Source organism: Lissotriton vulgaris, chromosome 4_1 (assembly GCF_964263255.1).
Source record: "Lissotriton vulgaris chromosome 4_1, aLisVul1.2, whole genome shotgun sequence".
In the NCBI taxonomy this organism is placed as follows: domain Eukaryota; kingdom Metazoa; phylum Chordata; class Amphibia; order Caudata; family Salamandridae; genus Lissotriton; species Lissotriton vulgaris.
The window spans coordinates 1475356143-1475384124 of record NC_141691.1 but is presented as its reverse complement, the minus strand read 5'-3'; the positions used below and the strand labels follow the sequence as shown (position 1 = coordinate 1475384124).

General features: G+C 48.6%; 1 protein-coding gene across 1 annotated transcript in view; it reads left to right on the top strand.

Annotated features, from left to right (window-relative positions):
• Positions 1–27982, top strand: part of PRKDC (protein kinase, DNA-activated, catalytic subunit) — a 2818033-nt gene that overhangs the window by 866333 nt on the left and 1923718 nt on the right. The window contains exon 38 of the mRNA XM_086965729.1: positions 371–475. Coding sequence (XP_086821855.1) covers positions 371–475 — 105 coding nt within the window. The remainder of the gene's footprint in view (positions 1–370; positions 476–27982) is intronic.

Genomic DNA, 27982 nt, shown 5'->3' with positions numbered 1-27982 from the left:
TAATTTGTTACTCATTCTTTTTTTCTGTCTCTTAATCTTCAATCTCTAGCTTTTCATACCTGTAAATAATTTGCATCAAACATCTCCATCACTATTCTTAATTTGATAAGTTATATCAGCCTTCGTTGATTGTTTTGCCTGTTTCTCATTACCTAACTCCAATTTCTTTGATCGTTTTCAATTTTGGCCTATTTTTCCAACTTGATGTGTGCCCTAGTCATCATTTCTTTCTTGCCTGTCTTTTAAAAATAAAGTAATAGTATACAACAAAGAAGATTCTTGCATGTCTTGTATGAAGTACATTCAAGTCATGAGCGCTACTGTGTTTTCAGTACACCAAACACATTAAAACGTATTTTTCCCTTGTTAGGTTGATTCAGCTTTTTTTTTGAACACCCAACTTGAGGCATTTTCAGCTGTCTTTCAGACCTACATCAGCATTTTGACTGATCAGAAACTGGGGCTAAATTTGAAGGTAAGATATTTTACTTAATATGTTCTATTCAGAAGTATCTTTAAATAAATCTTATTTTCATAACTAAAAGGCCTATACCTTCTTAAAACAGTTCCCTCCTGTACATTACCTTTAAATATGATTAAAGCTTGGCACACCTTATAAACTTGCCTGCAGATCTGTCTGATATGTATACACATGAATGAGTGAAATATCTGAAAGAAACACGTAGTGATAGATTCCTTACCTTAGAATTACCCACAGGCGCCAGACTGGATCCTGAAAGTTTTCGTCAGCAGTACCCCTGCGCGTTGGTAGGCTTTGTCTTGCGGTTCCGCATGTGTCGTCGCCGAAATGACGTCGCTGGAGCTACTTAGACGCGACCACGCACGCTGAAGTCAGTTCTTTCTTTTTCTGCGACAGCAAGCGCAGATCCGGGAAGAGCAAGCACCCCCGGTCACTTTTTGACTGAGTTTTTTCAAGGCCTTTTTATGAGAGCCATTTCTGTTTGTTTTTATGAGAGTAGCATCTGCTTCCTATGGTTACCCCCACTTTTTGCTGTGTTTCACTGGTTTTTCGACTTTAGTCTGGCTGTGGCCCTGCTAATCAGGACCACAGCCTAGCTGTTCTCTCTCTAAAGTGATTGCATGTACATTAGGTACACACCAGATTGGTTACTGGGTTACTCTTGTGAGTCCCTAGTATATGTTACCAAGGGCATAGATACCCAAGAGGCTTAACAGGGGCTGAGGCATGAATTATGCCACCCCTGGGAAGCATTCCAAAATGGCACCACAGGTCTGCACTTGCAGCCTGGGTAAGGTGGTGTAAGCACCCCTTACTTAGATATAGTATACCTATATGTATATGGACACATATGAACCTATAAGTCACTCCTATGGCAGGCCTTGACAATCCTGGAGGCAGAGTGCATGGTTTTGTGTGAGAGGGTGCCCTACCATGAGCTGAGCCCCTCTGCAGCTTTCAGAATCCCTTCCTTATAGCTGTTCCATGATATAGCCATACCATATACTCTTTATACCATATACTCCACAGGTCCTCCCATAGGTGGGACCCTAGAGTTAGTCCAACCCCTAAAATTAGTATAAGTATAGGAACCCAGTCCCCAGGACTTTAGATTACCCTGGACGGAACTCTGAAGCTGAAATCTTGGCCCTTCGACATTCCATTTCGACTGGAAGACGGAAGAAATCTTCCTTGGGGTCAAGGAATGACCTCCCTGTTCAAACAGGCACCAAAGAAGCATCTTCCCGGTCTACATTTTTGAGGCTCCCGCCGGATCCCGAAGAATCTGCAGCACAGGACATGGACTTCCAGACATCTGCGAGGCTGACACGAGTCCCCAGCAGAGCTGAGACCTGTAGCTATCACAAGAGACGTGGGACCGGAACTCCTGGACATCCTGCAAGTTTGCAAGTGCACCTACTTCCCAAAGTTTCCCGAAGTTGTGCATTGGGGTATTTGAAGCACCTGCCCTGGCACCTTTTGCACCGAAGCTCAGACGCCTACACTCCACAAGTGTTCATTGAGCCCGCTTCCTGCATTTCCGCTCGAGGCTCCTTCGCGATCTCTAGTCCGTTGGCTAGTGGGTCCCGACGAAGGACAATCCTTTGTTTCTTGGGCTTCCCTGGTTGCTCCAGCAGTGCCCTGACTCCCCTCCAAAGGGTGAGTCCCTCAGACCTTGCTGGTCTGCACCAAAGCAAATCTTGTCATCTTGCTTGGGTTGCTGTTGCCAAGGCTTGTTGTGTCCAATCCGGACACTGACTCTGCAGCACTCGACATCCTTCGTGGGACAGCTCGAATCCAGCTCCTGGTCGTTGTCGATGCCTCCTGGTCCTCATGGCTGAAGAGTCCAACTTCACCTGCCTCACTTGAAAGCACCCGACATCGGCTGGCATCTTCCTGTCGCCATCCTGGTCACTGGCTTTCCTGGGTGAGGTAACACGAGTACTCCTGTGCTCCCGTGGGTCTTAACTCTCGAAGTGTCTAAGTTTGAAAGCGTTCCATCCTAGTTCACTCCTAAGTGTCCTTAAACTTTAACTTTGTAACTTGAATTTCCACCATAGAAGTCAATGGTGATTAGCGGCTGTGTTTAGACACTGCACGCGTCCCCTGTGGGTCTCCTGCGTCCCTACCTTGGGTGGTTCCTGGTTGCATCAGCGGTTCTAAAGGCCCTAGGCCTTGTCTCTATGCTCTACATGGTTCTTATACCACTTTCTTAGTATATGGTTTGTGAGGCCCCTGGGGCAAAATGTATACTGTGCTAATTTACTGTGTGCTAATTAAGTCCTTGTATTGGGTCTTATATTGTATAAGGGTCGTTTGGACTGGTGCAAGGTGCCCACTAGAATAGTGGACATCATATGCCAGGCCAACTTCTCACAGCCTTTTGTCTCAATTCTTTTGAGTCGATCGGCTCCTGGTGTCTTAGGGATGCCCGACTTTAAGAACTGTGGGGACTGTCACCGCATGATGTTGGTGAAGGACCCACACCGCGTTTGTGTCTACTGCCTGGAGTGCGACCACTTTGCCCGAAAGTTGCTGGAAGTCCGGCAGTCGGCTCCGCGCTGCTCCAGGTCCCGGTCCCATGGGAGGTCGAGGGACCGGTCACTGAGCCATCACCATCGTTCCTCTGGACCTAACTCTCACTTCTTGGTCAGGTTAGTAGAAGCATTCCAAGAAGAAGTCGACTTCCTGTTGTGCGTTGCGGCTGAGGGTGTGGGTGGTGCCACCCTCGCTGCTCCGGCACAACCTGCAACGTCGCCGCCGGCCTACCTGCCCTTTCCGGGTCCGTCGGCGACGCCTGTTCAGGTGCAAGAGTTCCTTGCTGCTATGGCCCGACTCTTTCCGCCGTCTGGCCCCGCCGGTGCGCCTAAGGGACCCGCGGGCCCGACTTGGGGTCCTGTCCTTCCATCGCCGGCGGCTCCGGCCCTGGCACCACTGTCAGCTTTGGCCCCGCCGCCGCATGACCCCCCTGAATCCAGGCTCAGATCCCGGGCGACACCTGTTGACCTCATAACACCTCCACCGGTGTCAACCCCCCCTCCGGCACCACCTCCAACGTTGTCCGAACGGAACACGTGCCGGATTGGCGTCGCTTGCCACCAATTTCGACGTCGATGGGGCCTTTTTTTCCTTATTTTCAGCCTCTTTCACAGACTTCGGAGGAAGGGGAGGACTGGGAGGGGTCTGAGGACCCTCTCACACAACGGTGTGATTATGATCCGGACTGGGCAGAGGATTTGGGAAAGGCCAGTGGTCTTGACACTTCACCTGACCGTGGCATGCTGTCTCCTCCTACTGTGGTTATGGAGGAGGGAGCCAGTTACGCAGTGGTGTTGCGTAGGGCTGTCGAGGCCCTCCACCTCGAACTCCTTACAGTGGCCGTCAAGACTAACCTCCTGACAGAAGTACTTCAGCCGGCGGCCACCTCTTCGGAGCCCTTGCTGCCTTTTAATGACGCAATACTGGACGTTCTTTTGGGCACTTGGTCCATGCCACACACAGGGGCTCCTGTGGACAGGAACGTGGCCCGACGCCATCGCCCGGCTCCAGGCGACCCCCTCTTTCTCTCCCAACACCCCACTCCCGAGAGCTTGGTTGTCCAAGCCTCTGCTTCCTAGACCTCGTTCCCTTACGCACCTCCGGATAGGGAATCCAAGAAGCTGTAGCAGCTTGGCAAGAAGCTGTTTTCACCTGCCATCTTATGGCTGCGGTCGATGAACACCGCATGCCTCTTGGGCCGATCTTCCTACCATGTGTGGGATGCGGTTGAGCAGGTGCTGCCCAACTGTCCAGAGGAGGCACGGACAGTACTCTTCCCAATCTATAGCAGCTTGGGAGAAATGCAGCTATGTTCACCATTCGTTGTGGGCTTGATACCACCGACTCACTGGGCAGGGCGGTTTTCACGACGGTGGCGGTCAGCGCCAAGCCTGGCTTAGGACAACTGGCTTCTCAGGGAATGTCCAGAACATTCTGATGGACATGCCCTTTGATGGCATTCGCTTCCTAATAATGCAGATAGTGCATTGGAGTGCTTTAAGGACTCATGGGCTACGGCCAAGTCCCTGGGCCTGTTGGACACCCACCCTTCTCCGCCTTCTGCTTTTCGCTCCTTTCGAGGCCACGGAAGGGGTGCTCCAACATGTTCGATCCAGAACCACAGGCCTGCGCAACAACATCCTCAGGGGGACAGCGGGCAGGTCAGTCCACCTCCACCCCCTCAGCATCACTGCAAAGCTTTCCTAGTCTGAACTTTCAGGCCATCAAATGCCAGTGGGTGGCAGAATTCGCCATTATCTCCCCCCACTGGCGCAACATCACATTTGACAAGTGGGTGCAGAAAATTCCTTTGAGACTACCCCTCCAGCCATGCCACCGCAGTACCACCGCATGTCGGGGGACCATCTTGTGCTTCTTCAGCAGGAAGTCACGGCCCACTTGCCCAAGGGTTCCATTGCGCGCTTTCCTGGGCCAGAAGTAGGTCGTGGTTGTTATTCCTACTACTTTCTGGTCCCCAAGAAGGGCAAAGGCCTGCGTCCTACCTTGGACCTCAGGAACGTCAACCGCTTCCTCCAGAAGGTGAAGTTCAAGATGTTGACGCCAGCTCAGGTCTTGTCTGCCCTCGACCCTGCAGACTGGATGGTAGCGTTAGACTTGCAGGACGCATATTTCCACATCCCCGTCCTGCTGGCCCACTGGCGTTACCTGCGGTTTATGGTAGGCCATGAGCAGGATCCAGAATTTTTTTGCAGCAGCACCTCTGCGCGCCGGGGGATGGCGCCACATGACCCCACCCTGACGTCCTCCACGTACGTGATGTCAGCGAGGTCATATAAGTCCCTCCCGGCGTGCTGGCGACAGTTTCCTTCTTTTCCGCGTGCAACGCTGACCCGGAGTGAGTGGTTCCTCTGGCTTGTTTTCAGGCCTCCTTTTCGACGCTTCGCGTCAGGAACAGTGTGTGATGCCTTTGGGCTTTAAAACTTGTAATTCCTGTTAGAGGCAGATGTCCATAACTGACCCGCATCCTATTAGGGCCAAAGCAGATTTTTATGCCAACTCCTCAAATAGTACTAAAGCTCTATTCAACATCGTTAGGGAGCTATCCCATCCAGCTTGCACCGGCAGCAAGGTGACTGCTTCACAGAAACTCTGCGATGCAATTGCTGTACACTTTGAAGAAAAGATCACCAGAATAGTGGATGAACTCCGTCCCAATAATACTGACAACCAGACGGACCCACTGGAGAGACCAGGAGAAGGGCTTAGAGCAACGCCTTGCTTGGAAAACTTGCAAGTCCTCACAGTGGACCTTTTTGACAAACTTGCCCAAAGCATTACCTCGGGTTCTCCCCGGGATCCGCTCCCACATAGAATTTGGAAAGCCTCTGGAAAAGAAATTCTTCCCTGGCTGCGATTAATTTGCAACCAATCTCTTGAAGAAGGAGTGGTTCCGGAGGCCTGGAAACAGGCAGTAGTCACCCCTTTGCTGAAGAAGCCTTCCCGAGATCCCCTGATCCCGATTAACTTTCAACCTATATCCGTGCTGCCTTACCTGGTTAAAATCCTTGAGAAATTGGTCAGTAAAACGCTGCCAAGTTATCTAGAGGATAACAAACTACTAGATAGTGATCAATTTGGCTTTTGCCCGGGCCACAGTACTCAGACCGCGCTGGTCACCATAATGGATAATCTACGGATGTGTGCCGACAGGGGGGATCTTTCTGTTTTAGTGTTACTAGACATGTTGGTCGCATTTGATACAGTGAGCCATACAGTACTGTTGGAAAGACTAACTCATCTGGGCATAAAAGGTCGTGCAATAGGTATAATCCTATCTCTCAGGAAGGCTACAGACGGTTACTATGCTGCCGTTTGAGGCCTGTCGGGCTCCTGTACTTCACAGAGTTCTACAAGGGTCTGCAGTTAGTCCCATCCTTCCTCATTTACTTGCGCCCTCTACTCTTGTTAATTAAGTCCTATGGAATCGACCTGATTAACTACGCGGATGACACCCAACTGGTGTTCTCCCTCGAAGAAAAACAAGTGGTATCCATGGACAAAGTTCAAGAGTGTATGCTCCAGACAGCAGGCTCTGCAATTTAACAGCGGAAAACCAGAGGTTATATTTTGCCCGCCTACCAGCCTGCAGCAGTACCCTAGGCTGGAGTTTAAGCTCATCCCAGAGGAAGATACTCTAGCTCCAGCCAAAATAGTGCGCAATTTGGGGGTATTAGTGGATGATGGTCTCCAAATGGAATCCCAAGCAAACAAAACTGCTAAGGTTTGCTTCTCTCTGTTACAGATGCTATTCCAGATTCTCCCGCTTCTGCCTAAAGATACCCGCGCGCTTGTGGTAAGGAGCGTAATCCTTAGTAGATTGGACTACTGCAATGCCCTGTATTTGGGTGCACTGCAGTACATTCTACAGAAATTGCAGAGAGTCCACTGTATGGCAGCAAAGCTGGCACTGAACAGGCATCGCAGGGCCTCCACGACTGGTGCCCTGAGAGACTTACACTGGCTGCCTGTTAAATAGAGAGTGTGTTTTAAATCTCTCTGTATTGTGTATAGAGCAGCGCATGGCTTGGGTCACATCCCACTACAGGAAAGATTTACTTGGCATAACCCGAAAAGAAAGCTCCGCTCCTCCAATGCAAGCCTATTAAGAACGACAAGATTCAAGAAAACCAGGATGGGGGGCAGAGCCTTCGTTGTGGCAGCCACACGTCTCTGGAATGATCTGCCCCAGACCATCAGACAGCCCGACTCATTGTCATGTTTCAGAAAGAGTCTGAAAACCTGGTTATTTCCAAGGGCGGAAAAGTAGATCTTCCCTTCCAGTTCAGGTTGATCTTCGTGCTGACTAGTTGAAGTCTAAGCACCAGGGGTGGCAGTTTTGCGCTATATAAATGCTATATACAATACAATTCAATACAAATTGTATGTGGTGTCTGGGCGAGCACCATGACTCCACGGATTGCGAAGCCTGCCAACGCCTGAAGCCGAAGTCTCGACGGAAGCGCTGTATTAAGCTTCTCTTGGCACGGTTGTCCTGGTCGGGGTCCTCTCGTCCCCCTGCCTCTTCATTGCCGGCAGGTCTCTACTGTCCTTTCCCGCTGTTGATCGCCCTCTGGGGTCCGAGGCCGTCGTTTGCCACTTGGTAAGTTGATGCACATGTCGCCGAGGTCTTCGACCTCCCTTTCTTCTGTTGTCAGGGGCACTGGTTCCCGGACGCGCTCTCCCGACAGTCACCCCCCACCCTCTATCCGCCCTTTTCGGGTTTAGGGGCGACTCGGGCCCAAATGGAGGCATATGTCATGGCTTTTCAGGTCGCCATTGGGTCCTCTCCTGTTCGTGGGACGTCCTTTGGGCCTCCGCTTCTTGTGGGATACCCGACGGACTCGCCGGTGGGTTCGCCCCCGGCACCAATTGAGCCTTTGCCCCCCCAGAAACGTCGGGAGATGTGATGTCGTTAGGGCGCGACCCGGTTGGGTCCCCTCTATGGTCCACATGGAGTAGTCAGGGTGCGGCCCAGCTGGGTCCCCCTCTACGACCCACAGCGCCTCTGCCACGCCGCATAGCCCCGCTGGGCTCCCTGTGGCGTCCCAGGTGGCTGCCGGTGCTCATAGCCCTGCCTTGAGCACACCCTGGCCTTCAGGGCAGGCGGCTGCCTGTCCGGAGCCTGGGTCAACGTTGTTCCAGTGCCGTAGGCTCACCTCAGCTTTTTTCTCCAGAGTCGGAGCCTGTCGTGGTTGAGGCAGGGCCGGTGCCGGAGCTGCACCAAAAGCTTGCACCAAAAGCTTGCCTCTCTGGCTCCTTCTCCTTCGGAAGGGGAGCTTGTCGTGGTTTCGGCGCCAGACGGCGCCGACTCGATGCCGGATGCAGCTGAGTCGGTGACTGACGAGGCACGATCGACCCTGGCACGGTGTCTTTTTGGCGCCATGTCGACAGTGCCCCCCTTGGAATTTGTGGAGCTTCCTCACGAGCTCCCAGATCCGGCAGGCTCTTCGCCTCCCCAGGAGCCCCATCAGGATCCTCATTCTTCAATGGGGCTCCCTTCAGTGGGGCATTGGTCGCACCCTCAGAGTCTTCGGAGGGTCAGCTTACAACCCTCCCCCACTGATGAGCTTTTGTCACCTCCGCGGAAGGCTACCCAGGCTAGTGCGGCTTTTCTGAGAGTGGTCTCATAGGCCACTCGAATTTTAAACTTGCAACCCCCTTCTGCCCCATTGTCTGTGGACCCCTTGCTTGAGGTCCTTTACCATGGGTCCGGGAATGTGGAGCCGCTTCTCCCCTTTGATGCCTCCCTGTATGACCTTTTGGTTCATTCAGTTTTGCCCAGCCACCGCCCAGCTCCACATGATCCTGTTTGTCTTTTTGTGCACCTGATGCGCAGGGGTTTGTTTTACATACTGCCTTTCCTTCCCTGCCCCCACTTACGCTTCCTCCCTTTCGGGAGTCCAGATGACTTGAGTCATGGGGTAGGAACATCTTTGCATCCACTAGTGCAGCCCTACGGTCTTTAAATACAGTGTGTGTTTTGGCTCGGGCTACCTCTGCCCTGTGGGACTCAGCAGAGTCTTTGCTTTCTGACACCTCTGAAGGTGCTCGCGTTGATCTCCTTCACCTCCTCCAGGATGGCTGCGACCTTGCCAAATTCACAATCCGCTCAGCCTTAGATACTGTGGATTCTTTAGGCTGAGCTATGGCGGTTTCTGTTGCCTTAAGGCGTCACGCTTGGTTGCGAGATAGCTTCTTCCCTGAAAATATCTGGGAGCGACTGGTTGACTTACCCTTTGATGGGGTTTTGCTGTTTGATGCTCACGCCGAATCGGTGGTTCACTGTCTCCTTGCAGGCTTTCGTCCTCCCACTTAGGTCTTCTTAGGCCTGTCTTCCGTGGTGGTACTTTTCCATTTAGCATCCTTTAGATGCGCTCTGTGTTTAACATGGGCAGTGAGCCTTACTTCTTCCTTTTCTGTGGTCAAGGGTAATTACCCTTTTATTGGCATCCCTTGGATGCGTTTTGCTTTGAGCTAACTGTTGGTCTGCTGTGGCAGTGTTCCACAGGTTGCTGTGTCTGGTCCTTTGACTGTGGTATTGAGCCGGCTGCTCAGCTCGGTAATGTCATAGGGCTCGGAACTCATGTTCACGGGTTCGGTTCGTTACTGCGCTCTTTTGGCTTGGCTTTATTGCCTTAAGAGGGGTTCCCCGTTGTTTGGGGTGTGCATACTCCATGTGGGGTATTTGTAAGCTATTATATAGCTCTGCTTAACTCACCAGGGCTCCTGGAGGCAAACCAAACCGGAAGGTATAGTTCAGCGAGTGTGCCATCTCAAGCGCAGTGGTGTTGGTGGACAATATGATGCACGGCGGCCAGGGCCGTGGGAGATGAGCACCATTCTCGGTTGTCATGAGAAGGCTGTGGAGAGAGACAACCGATCTGTGGACGGCACGCTGAACTATGCGAGAGAATGCCTGCCATGAACTTTCCGTCCTACTGAAGGAATTACAATTTTAATGAATGTACACAGAGGCATGTCAGCCTACTGAAGGGAGTGTAAATGTATATCACCGGCAATGGACTGCATTTCCCCAAATGCAACACGTAACATCATAAGCCACGCCCACTGAGGGCGGTTTCACTGGACCAATAAAAGAAAGTGACGAACTGGTGATAGAATTGGTGCCCCTGTGTAATCCCATGATTAAGAGGCGTTTGCTGCCTCGAAGTGGGTCGGGAGTGGAGTATTCAAGTGAAGGAACACGGGCGGGCTCCTGGAGGCAAACCAAACCGGAAGGTATAGTTCAGCGAGTGTGCCATCTCTAGCGCAGTGGTGTTGGTGGAATATATATATATATATATATATATAGATATAGATATAGATATAGATATATATATAGATATAGATATATATATATATACATACACAATTCTCCCTTGACAGGAAGAAGAACGGGACGAACTCACATATTTAAGAGTACTCATAAAATACGTGAGTTTGTCCCGTTCTTCCTGTCAAGGGAGAATTGTGTGCATATTGGAAGCGGCGTGGTTCTGCCGCAGGGATTACGAACCGAGCGCTGCAGTTCCCGGACACAGAGAACCAAAGGAAGGAATATATATATATATATATATCCTCCGACAACTGTTGTGTATTAAGGACACACTCCTCGAGTTGGTGTTAAACCATTTATTTAAAGAAACTGGCATCCTAGTCCGATCTTTAAGGTCCTCCTGCCTTATACGTTTCCGAGCATTCTTGCTCCTTTGTCAGAGGCATTTGAAAACACATCAATAATCGGCTCCCACAGTTTCCTGCATGCTTGCTCCTTTTATTTGCCTCCGGTGTGCCTTCATGCTGGATTTCATTCCGGTGCACGTCGGAACTTGTGGTTTTCGACACAATTTAGTTTAAAATTGAAAAACTGGAATGCTAATCTGAGGCCCACTGGAGGGCGTAAGACTTGTCCTTGTAAAGTTTTGAAAGCACATAAAACCCACTGGAGGGTAGAAAATGGCAAAAAGGAATCAAAAGTACACCTGAGACAAATGAGTGACAATTTCCATTGGAGCGCCTTTAGGAAAGTGCCCCTTTTTTCATGGTTACCTCTTACTTTTTTTTCCTGAAACTTGATGCACTTGACGTGGTGTGCCATGGGTCCCTGCCAATCCGGTTCCCAGGGCTTGTGTTCTTTCCCAAAGTTGTATCTTTGTACCCACAATTGGCTCATCGCTGGCCACAGGTAAGCCCTTTGTTAAAGGTGCCATGGCTACCGTGGGCACTGTGACCAGGGAAGCCTCTAAGGGCTGCAGAACCTATTGTGCCACCCTTAGAGGCCTTGTACCTTAACTCCTACACACTGCCATTGCGGGCTGCGTGTTTTGATGGAGAGAAAAGTGAAGTCAACATGGCACTCATCCCTGTGTGCCATACCTGCAATCCACCACCTATGGCCTAGGTAAACCAACCCTCTAGCAAGGTGGACTAGAACACAGGTGATGGTACATTTGCATGAGCACTGTATCCCAACAGTGCCTAAGTTCATTGCAAGACATTATAAGTGCAGTAAAGCCATAATGAGTATATCGTCTGGGAGTTGGTCATTATGAACTCCAGAGCTCCACAATGGCTTTACTGAAACCAGCAAACATTTCAGCTCATTGTACCCACACTGATGCCAGTGTGGGATTTAATGTAAAAGGCACTCAGAGGGCATCTTAGAGATGCCCCCTGAAAAATGACCGGCCCTGGTGTGGTTCCTAAATGACTGTCTGCCATTTGCCACCACCAGACCGGTTTCTGGATCCCTGGGTAGAGAGCCTCCACTCTTCCCAATTCTTTCTCAAGCGACTGTCACCCTCACAGCATTTGTTGTTAAACAAATTATTATGAAAATGAATCAAAACAATAGATAATCTCAAATTCGCCTTAAGTAAGACCAATTGTAAGAAAGGTGAAATAATAAAAATCTTTATAACAGTCACCGGAGCTTTAGTTAAAACCAGGACAGACAAACCACCTTTGGCACGCCCATGTGCTGATAATACTGCTGGGCCGTTAATGGCAGTATACCCATTAATGGCGTAATCTCCAGTATGCGAAGTTTCTTGAAAACACAATAAATCTACTGTACAAATTCAATTACACCTGTCATTATTAGCCAATTTGTTTTTTACGCCTGCAATATTCCATGATCTAAGAATAAGAGGGTTCAAGGCAGTATTTTCTAGTGAGTTCATCTTCCTGTTATTTTCATTAGCATCAAAGAGACACATCCAGTACCACTCTGTCTATGCTTTTTACAGCGTCAATCTTGATCGAGGGTCAATAACAAATCTAGTAGGGAATATCCCTGTATCAATTCCTCTAGCAATATTTTTTGCAGTTGTGGGCTCTATGGGCTTATAGAAATAAGCAAGTAGAACAACCACCATCCTTAGTCCTTGGCATCCTTGTTACTTCTGGCATTGCTGTAAGCGGAAATGAAGCAACTGTAAAACAACATGGTTACAAAAGTTTATCATGACAGTCACCACTTTCTCACTTATGACTAGGGCCTAGCTAATTTATCCTCCTTACCATGATAATCTCATTGTGTAAGAAGGTTGCGTTTAATTTTTGTGATGACAACCAATGCGCCACATTATTTTTTAATCGACCCATCTTTTTTTTCCATGGTTTGAGCTTAGTTACACCCTTAAGAACAATAACATAGGGTGCAGCATCAGGGGGTAAATAAAGTGTAACTTGATCTCCCTGGTCAGAGCGCTGCTGAGAAATCCCACCCTCCACATGCTTCGATAGAGGGGTTTTGGTACTGACCTCCCTATTAACTCTGCCACTAGAGCCAGAGCATTGCTAGTATGGTGGATTACTTAAGCTATTATAAGAAATAGGTACCAAGGGGACGAATGTTGTTCCTGGCTTATTTATTTTTGTATTAAGAGTCTTATTAGTCTCCCTCATAATTTTTACTTAACAGAGACAAAGTATCTGTACAATGCCTTTCTAAAGCTTTAGTCAGTTTTTAAGTCACATTTTCAGTGGTGGGTATCTTATCACAAAGTTTGCTCCTTTTAAGTGGTGGGGAAGTCGGCTCCGAAGTGGTGTTAGTTCCCGCTATTTCAAGGGAATCATTTGAGGTACAGGGGTTATCATGCCTCTTCGGATTCACACAAGTATTACTCAATAATAAGTTTGGGTTTTTAAGTGTGTACACAGTTACACAGCCCAAGGCCAGGTGAGTAACTTGTTTGGCAGCCGCTAATTGCTCTTCCACATTTATAATTGCGTTTTCTGTTAACCCCACAGCTCCTGTTAGATAGTTTGTAATTGAATTTGTTGGTTTCCCCGTAGCCTGCTTCCCTTAGCCTATTTTCGCTAACTTTCTTTTCACCATAGTTGTAGGATTTGCCTCCACCTATAATTAGCAGAACCGTGAAGTCAAATAATATAGTTCACTTTCCTAACCTTAAGAGGGGTGCGATAACCAGAAAACAAAAATAGAGCCAAGCCAAGAGGGGTGGGCCGTGCTTTTACGGGAGCTCCACCATGATTTAGGCGCCTCTGAGCGCCAATTTGATGCAGGAGAACCAGGGTAGTCTGGGGCTTGTAGGTCTTGCCCCCACTCCTGAAGTCTGCTCCTTCAGTGTTCTTCCGAGCTTCACAGTCCCGCGCTGTGGGAGCCCAGCTAAAGATGTATGCGCCTCCGGGCACGAAAGTGATGTGGGAAATCTAGGACAGTCTGGGGCTTGTAGACCTCACCCTCACTCCTGAAGTCCGCTTTTTCGGTGATCTTCTGAGCTTCACAGTCCCCAAATAAAAAAACACTAGGAAGACCCCGTTAATCCCAATGGAAGTTCCCTATATTCCATTGGACAAGTTAGGCCTTGACATAGTAAGTCGTGTTCATGCTCTGTCTTCATGAGAAATATATTCTTGCATTGATCGTTTACTGTTCCCATTTGGTTTCAATACAGCTTATAAGTGCCACCAATACCAAATCTGTCATTAAGTTCTCGTCAGATACTTTTGCTACAGAAGGTATTCCTAATACTTTAATAACTGATAATGAGCTCCAGTTTGTGTCCGAAGAAATAAAGCAGTTTATGACTGATCTTGCCATAAAACACAATAAGATCCTATTGTACTGTCCCAGAGCTAATGCACTAGTAGAACGTACCAATAGGATGCTCACAGTTTCTTTACAGCCAGCTTTTGCATCTGCCCAACCCATTATTCAAGCCATAAAAGAAATTCTTTGGTCATATCACAACACCCCTAATAGTGTCACTGGCTAATCACTGTTTATGTTCAGAGGCGTCTGTTCTTTTCTTTCCACGCCATTCAGCTCAGATGCGGTAACAGACCCACATTTGGTATGACTCTAGTGCCTGGGGTGCAATCGTGACACAAAGATCTGCACCGATTGCCACCCCGTGCATCCCCAGGCCTTGAGGGAGTAATTCCTCAAGCTCCTCGCCGCTCGATGTGCAATGTTGCAATGATCCAAATATCAGTTAAGAGGAAGGTCCCAGGATTGGTTATGGAGCCACTCTAGGCACTCGTTGTTAAAGTAGCCCGGAAATTGGGTGAGTGCCACAAGAGGAAGAAGAGTAAGAAGTGGAAGAGGCCCTATCTGTCAAAGTCTTTTGACCAAACGAAGGAGTGTTGGCATTTAAGGCCTGGGTGCCTTTGGGAAGAGAATGTTCTCTTCTGCAGCCTGATGCTGCAGTGGGTGAACAGCATGTGCCTTTTGGACCAATACTCCCGTACAATCTGGGAGATGGTTGCTCAGGTGCTGCCTGTCATCTCTGAGGCGGCATCAGACACACTTTCCCAAGCAATTGCCTACTGTAGAGATGCAGCTAAGTTAGCCATAGACCATCACCAGCACCCCTGGACGTCCATAACATCTGACTTCTGGGTTCTCCAGATTGAACAAAGGGTCTGCTCCCTCCCCTTTGTGACTACCCCTCCACCCATCCCACCAACTTGTAACACGACGACAGAGGACCACATATCCTTACTCTGCCAGGAAGTGGCAGCTCTCTTGGCCAAGGTATCAGAAGTAGGGCATAGCTGTTGTTCTAGCTACTTTCTGGTGCCAAAAGAGTTCAGTCCTTTGTCCTATGCTAGACCTACTCCCGCTCAATATCTTCTTGAAGAAGGAGAAATTCAAAATACTCACACTCGCTAAAGTCCTGTATGCTCTGGAATGGGAGACTGGATGGTAGCGTTGGACTTGCAGGACGCACATTTCCACAATCCTGTCTTGCCTACCCACAGGTGTAATCTGCGGTTCATGGTGGGTGTGAGAACGTTTGGTTTGCCGTATTCCCCTTTGGCCTTTCCAGTGCCCCACGGGTTTTCACCAAGGTGATGCAGGTGGTTGCAGCTTATTTGTTGATATCACGGGTGCCAATCTTTTGCTATCTAAATGACTGAAGAAGGGCTTGTCCCAGGCATTAGTCTACTACCTCCAGATTGTGGCGAACCTCCTGCACTCGCTGGGGTTCACTATCAACGTGCAGAAGTCACACCTGACCCTTTCTCAGTCACTACCTTTCATCTGAACCATTTTGGACACAGTGCAGTTTCGGGCTTCCCCCCGAGTGGCGAGTCCAGGATATTCAGGCTATGATACTGATGTTTCAGCCTCTGTCCTGGATTTCGGTGAGACTGTCTATGGCTGCTGGGCCTCATGGTCTACTGCATCTTGCTAGTGACGCATGCTCATTGGCATATGTGAGCTCTGCAGTGAGACCTCAAATTTTAGTGGGAGCGGCATCAGGGGAATCTCTCATGCTGCAGATCTCAGAGGGCACTGCAAAAGATCTGCAATGGTGGCTGACGAACTGTGATTGTGTCAGTGGAAGACCCCTCTCCCTTCCCTCAACCTGATCTAACTGTAGTGACAGATGCGTCACTCTTATGATGTGGGGGTCATCGGGACAAGGTGGAGATCAGAAGTTTCTGATCTCTGGCAAAAACCAGACTCCACAAATACCTTTTGGTGCTTCAAGCAATCCGATTAGCATTGAAAGCCTTATCTGAAAGAAACACGTTAGTTATATTCCTTACCTTAGAATATCCCCCGGTGTCAGACTGGATCCAGAAAGTTTTAGTCAGCAGTACCCCTGCGCGTCGGTAGGCGTCGTCTGCGGCTCTGCGTCAGTCGTCGGCGTCGTGATCGCCGGGAAGACGTCGTCGGAGCACTTACATGGGCCCTCGCGCGCTGACCTCATTTCTTCTTTTTTCTGCGCCAGCAAGCGCAGATCCGGTAACAGCTAGTACCCTTAGTCACTTTTTCACTAACTTTTTGGTCTTTTTTTGACTAACTTTTCGAGTCGACTTTGACTCCTGGTGCCGGTAGGGATGCCCGGTTTCAAGCCGTGGGACGCCTGTCACCGACTGATGTCGGTTACCGACCCCCACCGCCGGTGTCTCTACTTCCTTGGGACCGACTACGACAACAAGTCGTGCCCCGACTGTCAGGCCTTGACTTCGAAAGCTAGGTGGGAGCGGTCCCGTAAGCTCCTCGAGATCAGACAGTCGGGTCCGCGCCGCTCGAGGTCCCGGTCGAGGAGGAAGTCGAGGGACCGGTCGCGGAGCTGGAGCCATCACCGTTCATCAGGCTCCAAGTCCTCACAGTTGGGTAAGTCGAAGCACTCAAAGAAGAAGTCGAAGAAGCAACATTGCTCTTCTGACTCCCCTCGCGCAACTCGGCCGAGGGTTCGGGTGGCACCACCCGCGTGGCTCCGCTGGAGCCGCAGGCGTCGCCTCCAGCCCCACACCCTCCGGGCCCTGTGCTCAATGCGATGCTGGGAGAAATTCGAGACTTCTTCGTGGCCATGAGGACTCTCTTCCCGCCCTCGAGACCCGCTGGTGCGCCTTCGGGCCCGAGGGTCCGACTGGGGGTTCTAGCATGCCGGCAGTCGATCTCACGACTCCTCTGCTGGCGCCGACCCCTATGGTGACACTCCCGGCGCCGTCCTCGGATGACTCCGCCCCCGGTTTCAGCCCCGGTCTGGATCCGGCGTCGGAGCAGCGTCGCCCGGCGCCGTCTCCGACGTCGAAGGGTGAGCAGTTAATCTATGACCCGGCTCCGTCATTTATGCCTGTTTATCAGGACACTGATGAAGGGGAGGACTGGTAGGGGTCTGAGGACCCTCTGGCAGAACAGTGCCAGTGAAGTCTGGACTGGGCAGATGAGCTAGGGGAGGTCAGTGGTCTTGATACATCGCCTGACACTGGTTTAATCTCTCCTCCCTCCGTGGCTATGGGGGAGGGTGCTGCATATGGTGTGGTGTTGCGCAGGGCAGCCAAGGCCTTGGCTCTTGAGCTCCCTGCTGCGGCCGTGAGGACTAATCTCCTCACAGAGGTGCTTCAACCGCCAGTAAGCTCTTCGGAACCTCTGCTGCCGCTCAATGAGGCCCTCACTTGGTCCAAGCCCTCCGCAGTGCCCCCTGTGGATCGAAACGTGGCCCGACACCACCGCCCGGCTCCGGGGGAACCTCTGCTTTCTGTCCGTACACCCCACTCCTGAGAGTCTGGTGATCCAGGCCTCCTCGTCCCAGACCGCATTCTCGACCGCTCCCCTGGATCTGGAATCCAAAAGGCTTGATCAGTTTGGGAAGAAACTCTTCTCCTCAGTCAGCTTGGGGTTGCGCTCCATTAATAACTCATGCCTTTTGGGCGGTTACACCCACTCTCTGTGGGATACGGTAGCGGACTTGCTGCCCCAGTGTCCGGAGGAGGCCCAGGCACGACTCGCCAATGCACTTGCTGAGGTGCTGGACGCAGCACAGTATTCCATCCAATGTGGACTTGATACCACGGACTCGCTAGGCAGAGCGATTTCCACGACGGTGGCGATCCGCCACCACACCTGGCTGAGGTCCGCCAATTTTTCGGGGGATGTCCAGATCACGCTCATGGACATGTCCTTTGATGGGCGTCGCCTATTTGGCGACTGTTAGAACTGGGATTTCTGGTTGGCTAAGACTTGCGCCAAAGTCAGGCAGAAACCACCACTCTAGTCAGGGCAAGGGAGTTACACGCCAAAGATAACCCCTGCTCACCCCCTTGGTAGCTTTGCACGAGCAGTCCGGCTTATCCCGGAGTCAATGTGTAAAGCATTTGCGCACGAACATAGCAACAACATGCCAGGCACACCACAAAAGGAACTGCAACCAAGGTTATATAAAAATAGCCTTTGTATTCTCATAACACATTAGAACAGTAAACACATAACATACACTGTGCCAACTGGCACAAGCAATATTCACAAGGGATTATTTACACATGACCGGGCCACGTGGGCCACTGTCAGGATCAGCACTTAGCAGAAATTGGTACAAGTAAAAATAGATCATAAACATACAACCAGTAAATACTAGAAATCACTGTAGTCCACCTCAATCCGTAACATAAATTACATTATGCCCAGTCACATCAGGCGTGAATTACATTCTGCGCCCACTTCACCAGCATAAACACATTGTGCAATCTCCTCGCTAGTCTAAACACATTAGACCCTACCTCCTATGTATAACTCACAATTAGGGGGGTACCTCACACAGTGAAACATAATCTCACTAGCATAACCACATGGAATGCAAAATAACCTCATAATCATAAACCACAGTTTAGAGGTATCAAACAAGGTGCGTAAAACATATTAAATGCATTTCATTTCCTAGCACCACATTGCATGAGCAGATCAATCACATTAGGGCCTTGCACCCTAAACCTCTACCACTCCCCCTGGCCAACTGGCCATCTCCAAAGGGGCTCAAATGCCCTGTGTCCAGAATGTCAGGGCGCGCTGCCTAGGCAGCGCCAGTCAGGGGTACACCATCTGCACAAACCTAAACGTTGCTGCTGCCCACTACTTGCTGGGCAGCTGAGAACAATGACTTGGGGCCTAAACGCTGCAGCTGGCATTAAGTGCTGCGCAGCTGTGGAGACCAAGGTAGTGCGAAGGAGTGCGTCTCACTCCAAGATTCACAAAGTACATGTCCCCTGAAATGAAATACCTAATAAGTGCAGCCGCCCACTATTTGCTGGGCAGCTGTAAATCAGCAAAGGCAAATGGGGCATGGGCACTCACTAGCCCGTAGGAACAACTGATTGTGCCCCCTGAAGCCATCTGGCTCTTCAAAACAGAACATGCCCACTGGTAGAGCCACTCGGGACTCTGGAAGCAATTTGGGCCACTGTTGGAGCCTTCTGGCTCTGAAACAAATAATGCCCTCACGGAATGCACTGGCGCTCTGCAAATAATCATGCCCCCAAATAACGAGGAACTTGCCCCCTCGGTGGAGCACACGGGCTCCTAGAACAACTTAAGAGCGTTGGAGCCATCTGGCTCTAACAAATAAACGTGCCCCCAAACGTGGGCTCAGGAAATCATTAATAAAACGTTGGGGCTGCCCACTGCCATCCGGGGCTGCTCTGAATGCACCCCTGCCACTGGGCCTTTCTCAGGCACCAACATTAGCCCCTACGGAGCCCCACAGCCCTTCTAACTCACCGGGCTGCTTTTCGTCTGGCGGGGGCTCCTCAGGGCGGCGTGCGTGCAGGGCTCTCTCTCCGTATGAGAGCCCCGCCTTCCTCTTCACATAATGCGGCAGGGGGGCAGTCACCGGCAATGTGCCTCGCGCCCCCCCTCCGCAGGACACAGGCGTCGGGACTTTGCGGGGCTCTCTTTCCCCACGAGAGCTCCGCCTTTACGACGCGCCAGTCTTCACCCGGTCCCCCGTCTCGGGACTGGGACTTTGGAAATGGAGCCTGCGAGGCTCCGGGACTTTCTACCCCACCCGCACTTCCTGTCCACATGCATCACTTCTGTCCTGCGTCCCCGCCCACAGTCCGGCGAGCCGCGGATGGCGATCTCGTGGCAGGATGAGTAGGCTCCCTCTGGTTTCAAAAATAAATGTAGTATGCGGGTGGGCACCAGCTAGGGATCCAAACAACGAAGCGGTCATAATCGGGGTGGGCAACCAAAATATAAAAAATTGAAGAAGCGGGGTGGCACCTTTAATAAGCCCACAAGGAGGGGGGGGATCCCTATGAGGAGGATTCCCTCGGCAAGGGCTGTAGCGCTGTGCTGCTCAGCCCCCAGGCTCTCCCTTTCCTAGGGAAGCCAAATCAAAGTGCGCCCAGTCCCAAAATAAGGAGCGGGAAGGCTTGTAGCAAGCCTTGACTAAAGCAACAATAAAGCATAAGTCCATAAGAAAGTCCATCAGACATCCAGGGGCTGGGCAGGGCCCAGGGGGCAAGCCTTCCCCTGGGCCCCAGCGGTAGCAAGCCCCTGGTAGATTCAAGTGGGAGAACAAGAACATTTTACATGGGGTCACAGCCCCATTTTTATACACACATTTCCTTTGTTCAACAGGGTGCAGGCAATGGGAGAACAAGCTACAACTGGTTCAGGGGAACTCCTGAGCACTTTGTTTTGCTCAGCCCCTCTCTCCGTTTCACAGGCTAGGGACATTAGACACACCACAGGGGGTGAAGCCAGCATTGTAAAGGGAAGGCACTGCCCTATTCAGGTCCCAGGTGCAACTCCTCCCTTCCATCAACATGCAGATCTCCCTATTCACCACCGGGCAGACCCAACCTGGCTCCTGGAGCCAAGCACACCAGCCAGCCCCTGTCACTCACAAGACAGACAGTCAATTCAAATTTGCTGCACACAGAAATGCCAACTTCTAAAAGTATTAAGAAAGAGGAGTCCCAGTAATCAAAGAACGATTTACAATGCAGAAACTATAATAAACCAATCACAAAAAGAAGTCTATTCACACTGTTTTAATCACAATGTGAATGGTTATGACAAATATATAACGTATATTAACATGTGAAATATAGTTCATGAAGTGCCCCAAAGGTAGTAGAAGAGCAAGGGAGGGGGGAGTGTTCTTGTGAGGAAATAGTGGAGGGAGGAAGAAGGAAGTTTGTTGTGACAATTAAATCAGTCAATTGGCGTTACTCGTCCATGTTACACAATATGTGTAGGAATGAGGACAGCAAAGTTCAAATTATTTCAAAAGAACAGCATACTCCAACAAGTTCAATAAATGAAAGGTCAGGGCGTGGAGTTGGTGATAAGGGTGGTTGTCGACGTTTCGACCCTCTATAGCGCAGGTAGACTTATTATCCTTGCTGTGGGGTCTTCATCAGGACGGGGGAAGGGGGACACACCTATTCAATGTAAAATATATGAATTAAAATTTGGAAACGAATCCCTGACTAGTTTCAAAAAAGGAAAGCACATCAGTGTTTGCATGAGGTCGCAAGGAATGAAAGCATTCTTGCGACATAGACTAGAGCTGAATGAATTCATAAGCCACACATATTGATGTCCGTGACTTTACTTAACTCAATACGTATTAGATTCACCTTAGTCAAATGAAAAAGTATGCACTGACTAGATTTTGTATGGAGGAAAGACGGAGTGCTGCCAGTCCGAAACTACAGCAGCCGGACAAATAAACAACCAAGGACTCAAGAGTTTAACTAACAATTAATCCGTATCAGTATGGAAAACTCACCATAAATTAGCATAAAATTTGATCGTAGTGCCATGTGATGGCTAAATCCAATTAGATCGTCGTTGTAGTGAAAGAGCTGTTGATAGCCAAAAAACGGCAGATCATTAAACACTTGCCCATGTACATTAAATTGGCGTATACTATATTAGAATACTAGAAAAACAATGGGGCTTACCACGAGTTATTAACGTGACGACCCCAAAGTGTGCGTGATCTGCTGACCCAGTGGTATTTTCGAGGCTGAGGAATGTAAATACAAAAGACCCCGAAATTAGCAGGCGGGAAGATGGTAATAGTACCACCACATATTGAAAACATTATCCAGCAAGTGTAACAAAAGACCCCGTAATTAGCAGGCGGGAAGATGGTGATGGTACCACCACATATTGAAAACATTATCCAGCGAGTGGAACTCACCAAAGGAACAAGGTCCTGTAGCGATCGTGGGGGGGTCGGGCTGGTGCACAAAGGTGCTACGTGAGTAATTCTGAAAATATAATTAAAGGACCAGAGTCTCAGTAAAAGGGCGGGTGGCATATGCAGTGCCCATAAAAATACATTGAAACGGACGGTGGGACTCACCGGGTGGAAACGATCGGAAGTCGATCTTGCGTGGTCCGGATCAGTCGGAAAGAATGCTTCGTGACGTCAACTGCAATGACAGAGCGGGAGATAATATAGCAGACTGCCCATAGCGGTGTACTTATCTCGCAAGGATCAACAGTCTGAACGGGGCGCTTACCGGGTTGGAGTCAGTCCTATCCCGCAACGAGCATGGATCGCAATGGCGATGCTTCGTTCCGGGTTTGGGTTTATCCCCATGACAACGGAGTCACGTGGTGCGGAGCACCCAAGTGGATATAGTAAAAAGACTACAGGAAGATGGGAAAGATCACCTCTAAATGTTATAACGGTGTGTAGTATCTTAAAAACATTGCCATTGTACGCTAGTAAGGGGATTATATGGAATGATTACAGTTTCATAATTTGAACAATCACAAGACTATAATCTCTCCACATAATCCCCTCACTAGCATGCATTGGCAATGATTTCAAGATACTACCGTCCAATTGTTCTCTCAAAAGTGTTATATGTACCTTCTATGTCAATTATGTGTTTTTTCATCTTGTGATTGTTCAAATTATGAAACTGTAATCATTCCACATAATCCCCTTACTAGCGTACAATGGCAATGTTTTTAAGACACTACACACCGTTATAACATTTAGAGGTGATCTTTCCCATCTTCCTGTAGTCTTTTTACTATATCCACTTGGGTGCTCCGCACCACGTGACTCCGTTGTCATGGGGATAAATCCAAACCCGGAACGAAGCATCGCCATTGCGATCCATGCTCGTTGCGGGATAGGACTGACTCCAACCCGGTAAGCGCCCCGTTCAGACTGTTGATCCTTGCGAGATAAGTACACCGCTATGGGCAGTCTGCTATATTATCTCCCGCTCTGTCATTGCAGTTGACGTCACGAAGCATTCTTTCCGACTGATCCGGACCACGCAAGATCGACTTCCGATCGTTGCCACCCGGTGAGTCCCACCGTCCGTTTCAATATATTTTTATGGGCACTGCATATGCCACCCGCCCTTTTACTGAGACTCTGGTCCTTTAATTATATTTTCAGAATTACTCACGTAGCACCTTTGTGCACCAGCCCGACCCCCCCCACGATCGCTACAGGACCTTGTTCCTTTGGTGAGTTCCACTCGCTGGATAATGTTTTCAATATGTGGTGGTACCATCACCAGCTTCCCGCCTGCTAATTTCGGGGTCTTTTGTTACACTTGCTGGATAATGTTTTCAATATGTGGTGGTACTATTACCATCTTCCCGCCTGCTAATTTCGGGGTCTTTTGTATTTACATTCCTCAGCCTCGAAAATACCACTGGGTCAGCAGATCACGCACACTTTGGGGTCGTCACGTTAATAACTCGTGGTAAGCCCCATTGTTTTTCTAGTATTCTAATATAGTATACGCCAATTTAATGTACATGGGCAAGTGTTTAATGATCTGCCGTTTTTTGGCTATCAACAGCTCTTTCACTACAACGACGATCTAATTGGATTTAGCCATCACATGGCACTACGATCTAATTTTATGCTAATTTATGGTGAGTTTTCCATACTGATACGGATTAATTGTTAGTTAAACTCTTGAGTCCTTGGTTGTTTATTTGTCCGGCTGCTGTAGTTTCGGACTGGCAGCACTCCGTCTTTCCTCCATACAAAATCTAGTCAGTGCATACTTTTTCATTTGACTAAGGTGAATCTAATACGTATTGAGTTAAGTAAAGTCACGGACATCAATATGTGTGGCTTATGAATTCATTCAGCTCTAGTCTATGTCGCAAGAATGCTTTCATTCCTTGCGACCTCATGCAAACACTGATGTGCTTTCCTTTTTTGAAACTAGTCAGGGATTCGTTTCCAAATTTTAATTCATATATTTTACATTGAATAGGTGTGTCCCCCTTCCCCTGTCCTGATGAAGACCCCACAGCAAGAATAATAAGTCTACCTGCGCTATAGAGGGTCGAAACGTCGACAACCACCCTTATCACCAACTCCACGCCCTGACCTTTCATTTATTGAACTTGTTGGAGTATGCTGTTCTTTTGAAATAACAATTTGAACTTTGCTGTCCTCATTCCTACACATATTGTGTAACATGGACGAGTAACGCCAATTGACTGATTTAATTGTCACAACAAACTTCCTTCTTCCTCCCTCCACTATTTCCTCACAAGAACACTCCCCCCTCCCTTGCTCTTCTACTACCTTTGGGGCACTTCATGAACTAAATTTCACATGTTAATATACGTTATATATTTGTCATAACCATTCACATTGTGATTAAAACAGTGTGAATAGACTTCTTTTTGTGATTGGTTTATTATAGTTTCTGCATTGTAAATCGTTCTTTGATTACTGGGACTCCTCTTTCTTAATGCATTGATCACCCAGGTCCCAGTGACATTAGTTGGGTACAAACCCCTACTTATATTCAACTTCTAAAAGTGGCACTTCTACACTAGACACATTAAATCTACGCACACCATTGCGCAGCATTTAATCTCACGAGTTTGCATATACCAAACTCGCCCCTGCACTCCCCACACATCAGGAACTACCATGGACACACACATCCCCATGCATTCCTATGGGAGGGCAGGCCAGTCTCACCACACATACTCAGAGAGCGCACCCACTTTACACTGGACCACAGTGAAAAAGTGCGCAGAGCACTGTTCCCAATAACGTGCGCGCATGTGCACGCGCGCAGCTCTGTTAAATGTAGCGCGCAGTGCTCTGTGAGGAGCGCGCACACAGCACATCAAAGGAGAAAGATCGCGCCACTGCGGCCCGGAAAACGGGTCTTTCTTTCAGGCTGTGGTGCATACTGTTGTGCTATTGTTGAAGTATTCATGCTAATTGCAGCACCATCACCAGCAGCAATTAACATTAATACTTTAAACAATAGCAAACAATCTGCTCGTCATCACCCCTGCAGCTGCGGCATTCTATTAAGAAAAGAAATTCAGCAAGCTACAACACGGCGTGAAAAGCACACGTCATGTTTGTAAACTTGCTGATTTTTTTCATCTTACCAGAGCTGGGCTGCCGGTGATTGTGAGACTTTGTTAAAGTGTTCAGGTTAATTGCAGCTCCAGACGGGCCCTGCGATTAACCTGAAATCTTTAACAAATTACCACAATCACCCCCCAGCCCAGCTCTGGTAAGAAAAGAGATGCAGCAACGCTACAAATATGGCGTGAAAAGCACACGTCATGTTTGTAGACTTGCTGAATCATTCTTAACAGAGCTGGGCTACATCTCACCACAGAATGTGACATTTAGGTTTTCCCGAGGTACAGAGTGAGACCTTGGGAAAACAGAATAAGAACCCAATGGAGAGTGCGGAGGTAGCAGATCCAAGCGCTGCAGCTCGAGTGGAAAAAACACAAATCTACTTGCAAGAAGAACAATACTTTGAATGTAGAATACCTTACATTTTCGATTCCGTTATTTATTAGCTGCTTTTTTAAACTGCCACCTAGACCAATACGCAAGATAAGCTCTCCTCCCAGATTCCTACAAAGGAGGTTCCCACAGATCACAAAGATGGCAAGGACGGTGTTAAAGCGAGCTATTTAACACCACAAACAAAAAGTGTATAAAATCCATTTTGATATATCTAGAGCAGAGTTTCCCTCTTAATAAGAAAGCCCTTGGAATGTGTGACGTTAAACGCAAACAATGATTTCTATGGGCCTTATTTATGAAGGCCTTGCGTCAGTTTTGCTCTGCCGGTGCGTCACTTTTTGTGACGCACCAGCGGTGTAAAAAATGCACCTCGTTGCGCCATATTTAAAAAGTGACGCACCTAGATAGATGCGTCACTTTCTAAACCCCTGCGCCACATTATACCTGCGTCAGGTATAATGTATGCAGAGGGGGCGTTCCCCCGCAAAAAGCGTCGTAATAGTGACGCAGTGAAATCTGAGATTTCACTGCGTCACTTTTAGGACGCCGTTGCGTCAAAATCTTGCGCCTGCCTCACAGCAGGCGTAAGACTGACGCAAGCCCTTTCACATGGGGCTTTCCCCATGTGAAAGGACTCATTGCTGGAGTTGCATCACTTTTGTGACACACTCTAGCAATGCGTCACTTTTGCGCTTACAGATACGTAAGAAATACTGACGTATCTGTAACTCCTTGCGACATGATGCGTCATACATTAAATATGAGGCATCATTGGTGTCGCAAGGAGTGCGCAGTGAAAAGTGACGCATCGCTGTTTTCACGCAGCAATGCGTCACTTTTCATAAATAAGGCCCTATGATTCTACTTCCGAGCTGCTTGCACATTGAAATACCTTGTCATGCATAACCTATCAAACGTAAATATGTACACCCAAATATTAATGCACCTGATATGAAGTATCAAGATCTCTTTTGAAATCCCTCAATGCAAAAGAAGCATGGAATACTTTCAAAGGGGCGTGGCCAGTGTAATTAAGAGCGTGGCTTAAGACACATAAGCAAAAAATCTGTACTTAGCATAGTGTGCCGCCCAACTTATATTTTGCTGTTTCTATCATTGCATCCAGTTTTATGATACAACAAGTAACATCATATCTACAAGTCAGAACTATTGCCTTTGTCAATGGTTGTTAGTTACATAAGATGAATAAGCCGCAGCTATGGCTTCCATATAATATTGAAAGCTTCCACTTAAAGCCCTGATGACACCATAACTATGTTCCTGCCCCTGAGTTTCAAAAAGAGAAGGGAAGCAAGTGTTAGTGAAGAGAATACTCCAGACAGATGGATCAGTCATTTACAAACTTGCATCTGCCATCTGCTCAGTCCAGCATCTTGGCAAGATTAAAAATTTTGGCAAGGCCTAACTAGCCTTCCACCCTTCTTAGTTTGTTCAGGTGAGCAAGGTTACATAGAGCAAGCATTTAGAAATTACAAGATGGGAAAAAGGCTCCTTATATAACACCCCAACGTCAATATACAGAGACACTACTTCTGCAGCATTGCCATACCACACTTTCTATCCTCTCTGACATATCTTTTTTCCTTTTTTCTTCACTCCCCAGCTGCTCTCGCCGTCTCCTTCTCTTCTTTTTCTTCTTCCTCATATCCGTCCCACTCCACATTTACCAACTTTCCCCTTCTCCCCATCCCATTCTTGTCTTCATTTCCCTCTCACTGCCTGTTCTTTGCTTTCTCTCTTACTGGTTTCCCATTCTCCGTTCTCCGTCCCAGTTCTCCAAAGCCTCTGGCTGCCTTTCTCTTTCCGTCCCTCTCTTACCAATTTCTACATTACTCCTTCCCCATTTCTCGTCTTTGCGCCCTGACTTTTTTCTACTTTGTTCCTCTTTCTCCCCCTCCTTTCTCCGCCACTAAATCCTATTTCTCAGTAGTCTCCTCTCCTTTTCCTTAAGGCTATGTTACAATTTATAAAACACATACCACTATCCCTGAATATTGGATAGAAGCACATTTAGAATTTGGACCAATGTGGCTCTGCAGCGTCGGTGACCTGGCCAAAAAGGACATGAAAAAGCTGAAAATGGATCATAAATCCAAAGCTGTTCTAATCAGGGATCCCACAAAAAAGTTTGGGCCAGGCACTCAAAATCCTTAAGATGTCCCTGTGCATTTTTAAAGTTTCATGTTAATCGTAGCACCCATCATGAGCTGCAATGAACATGAAAACCTTAACAAATGCACACAATCACCCACAGCCCATCCCAATTAAGAAAAGAAATGCAGTAACATAGCTGCCATGATTTCAAATTGTAATGTGGGATGTTTTCATAATTTCACTAATTATTAGTGCCATTTGAACAGGGCCGACTTTAGTGCTGGTGGTGCCTGGTGTGACAATGTTTGTTGGCGGCCCAATG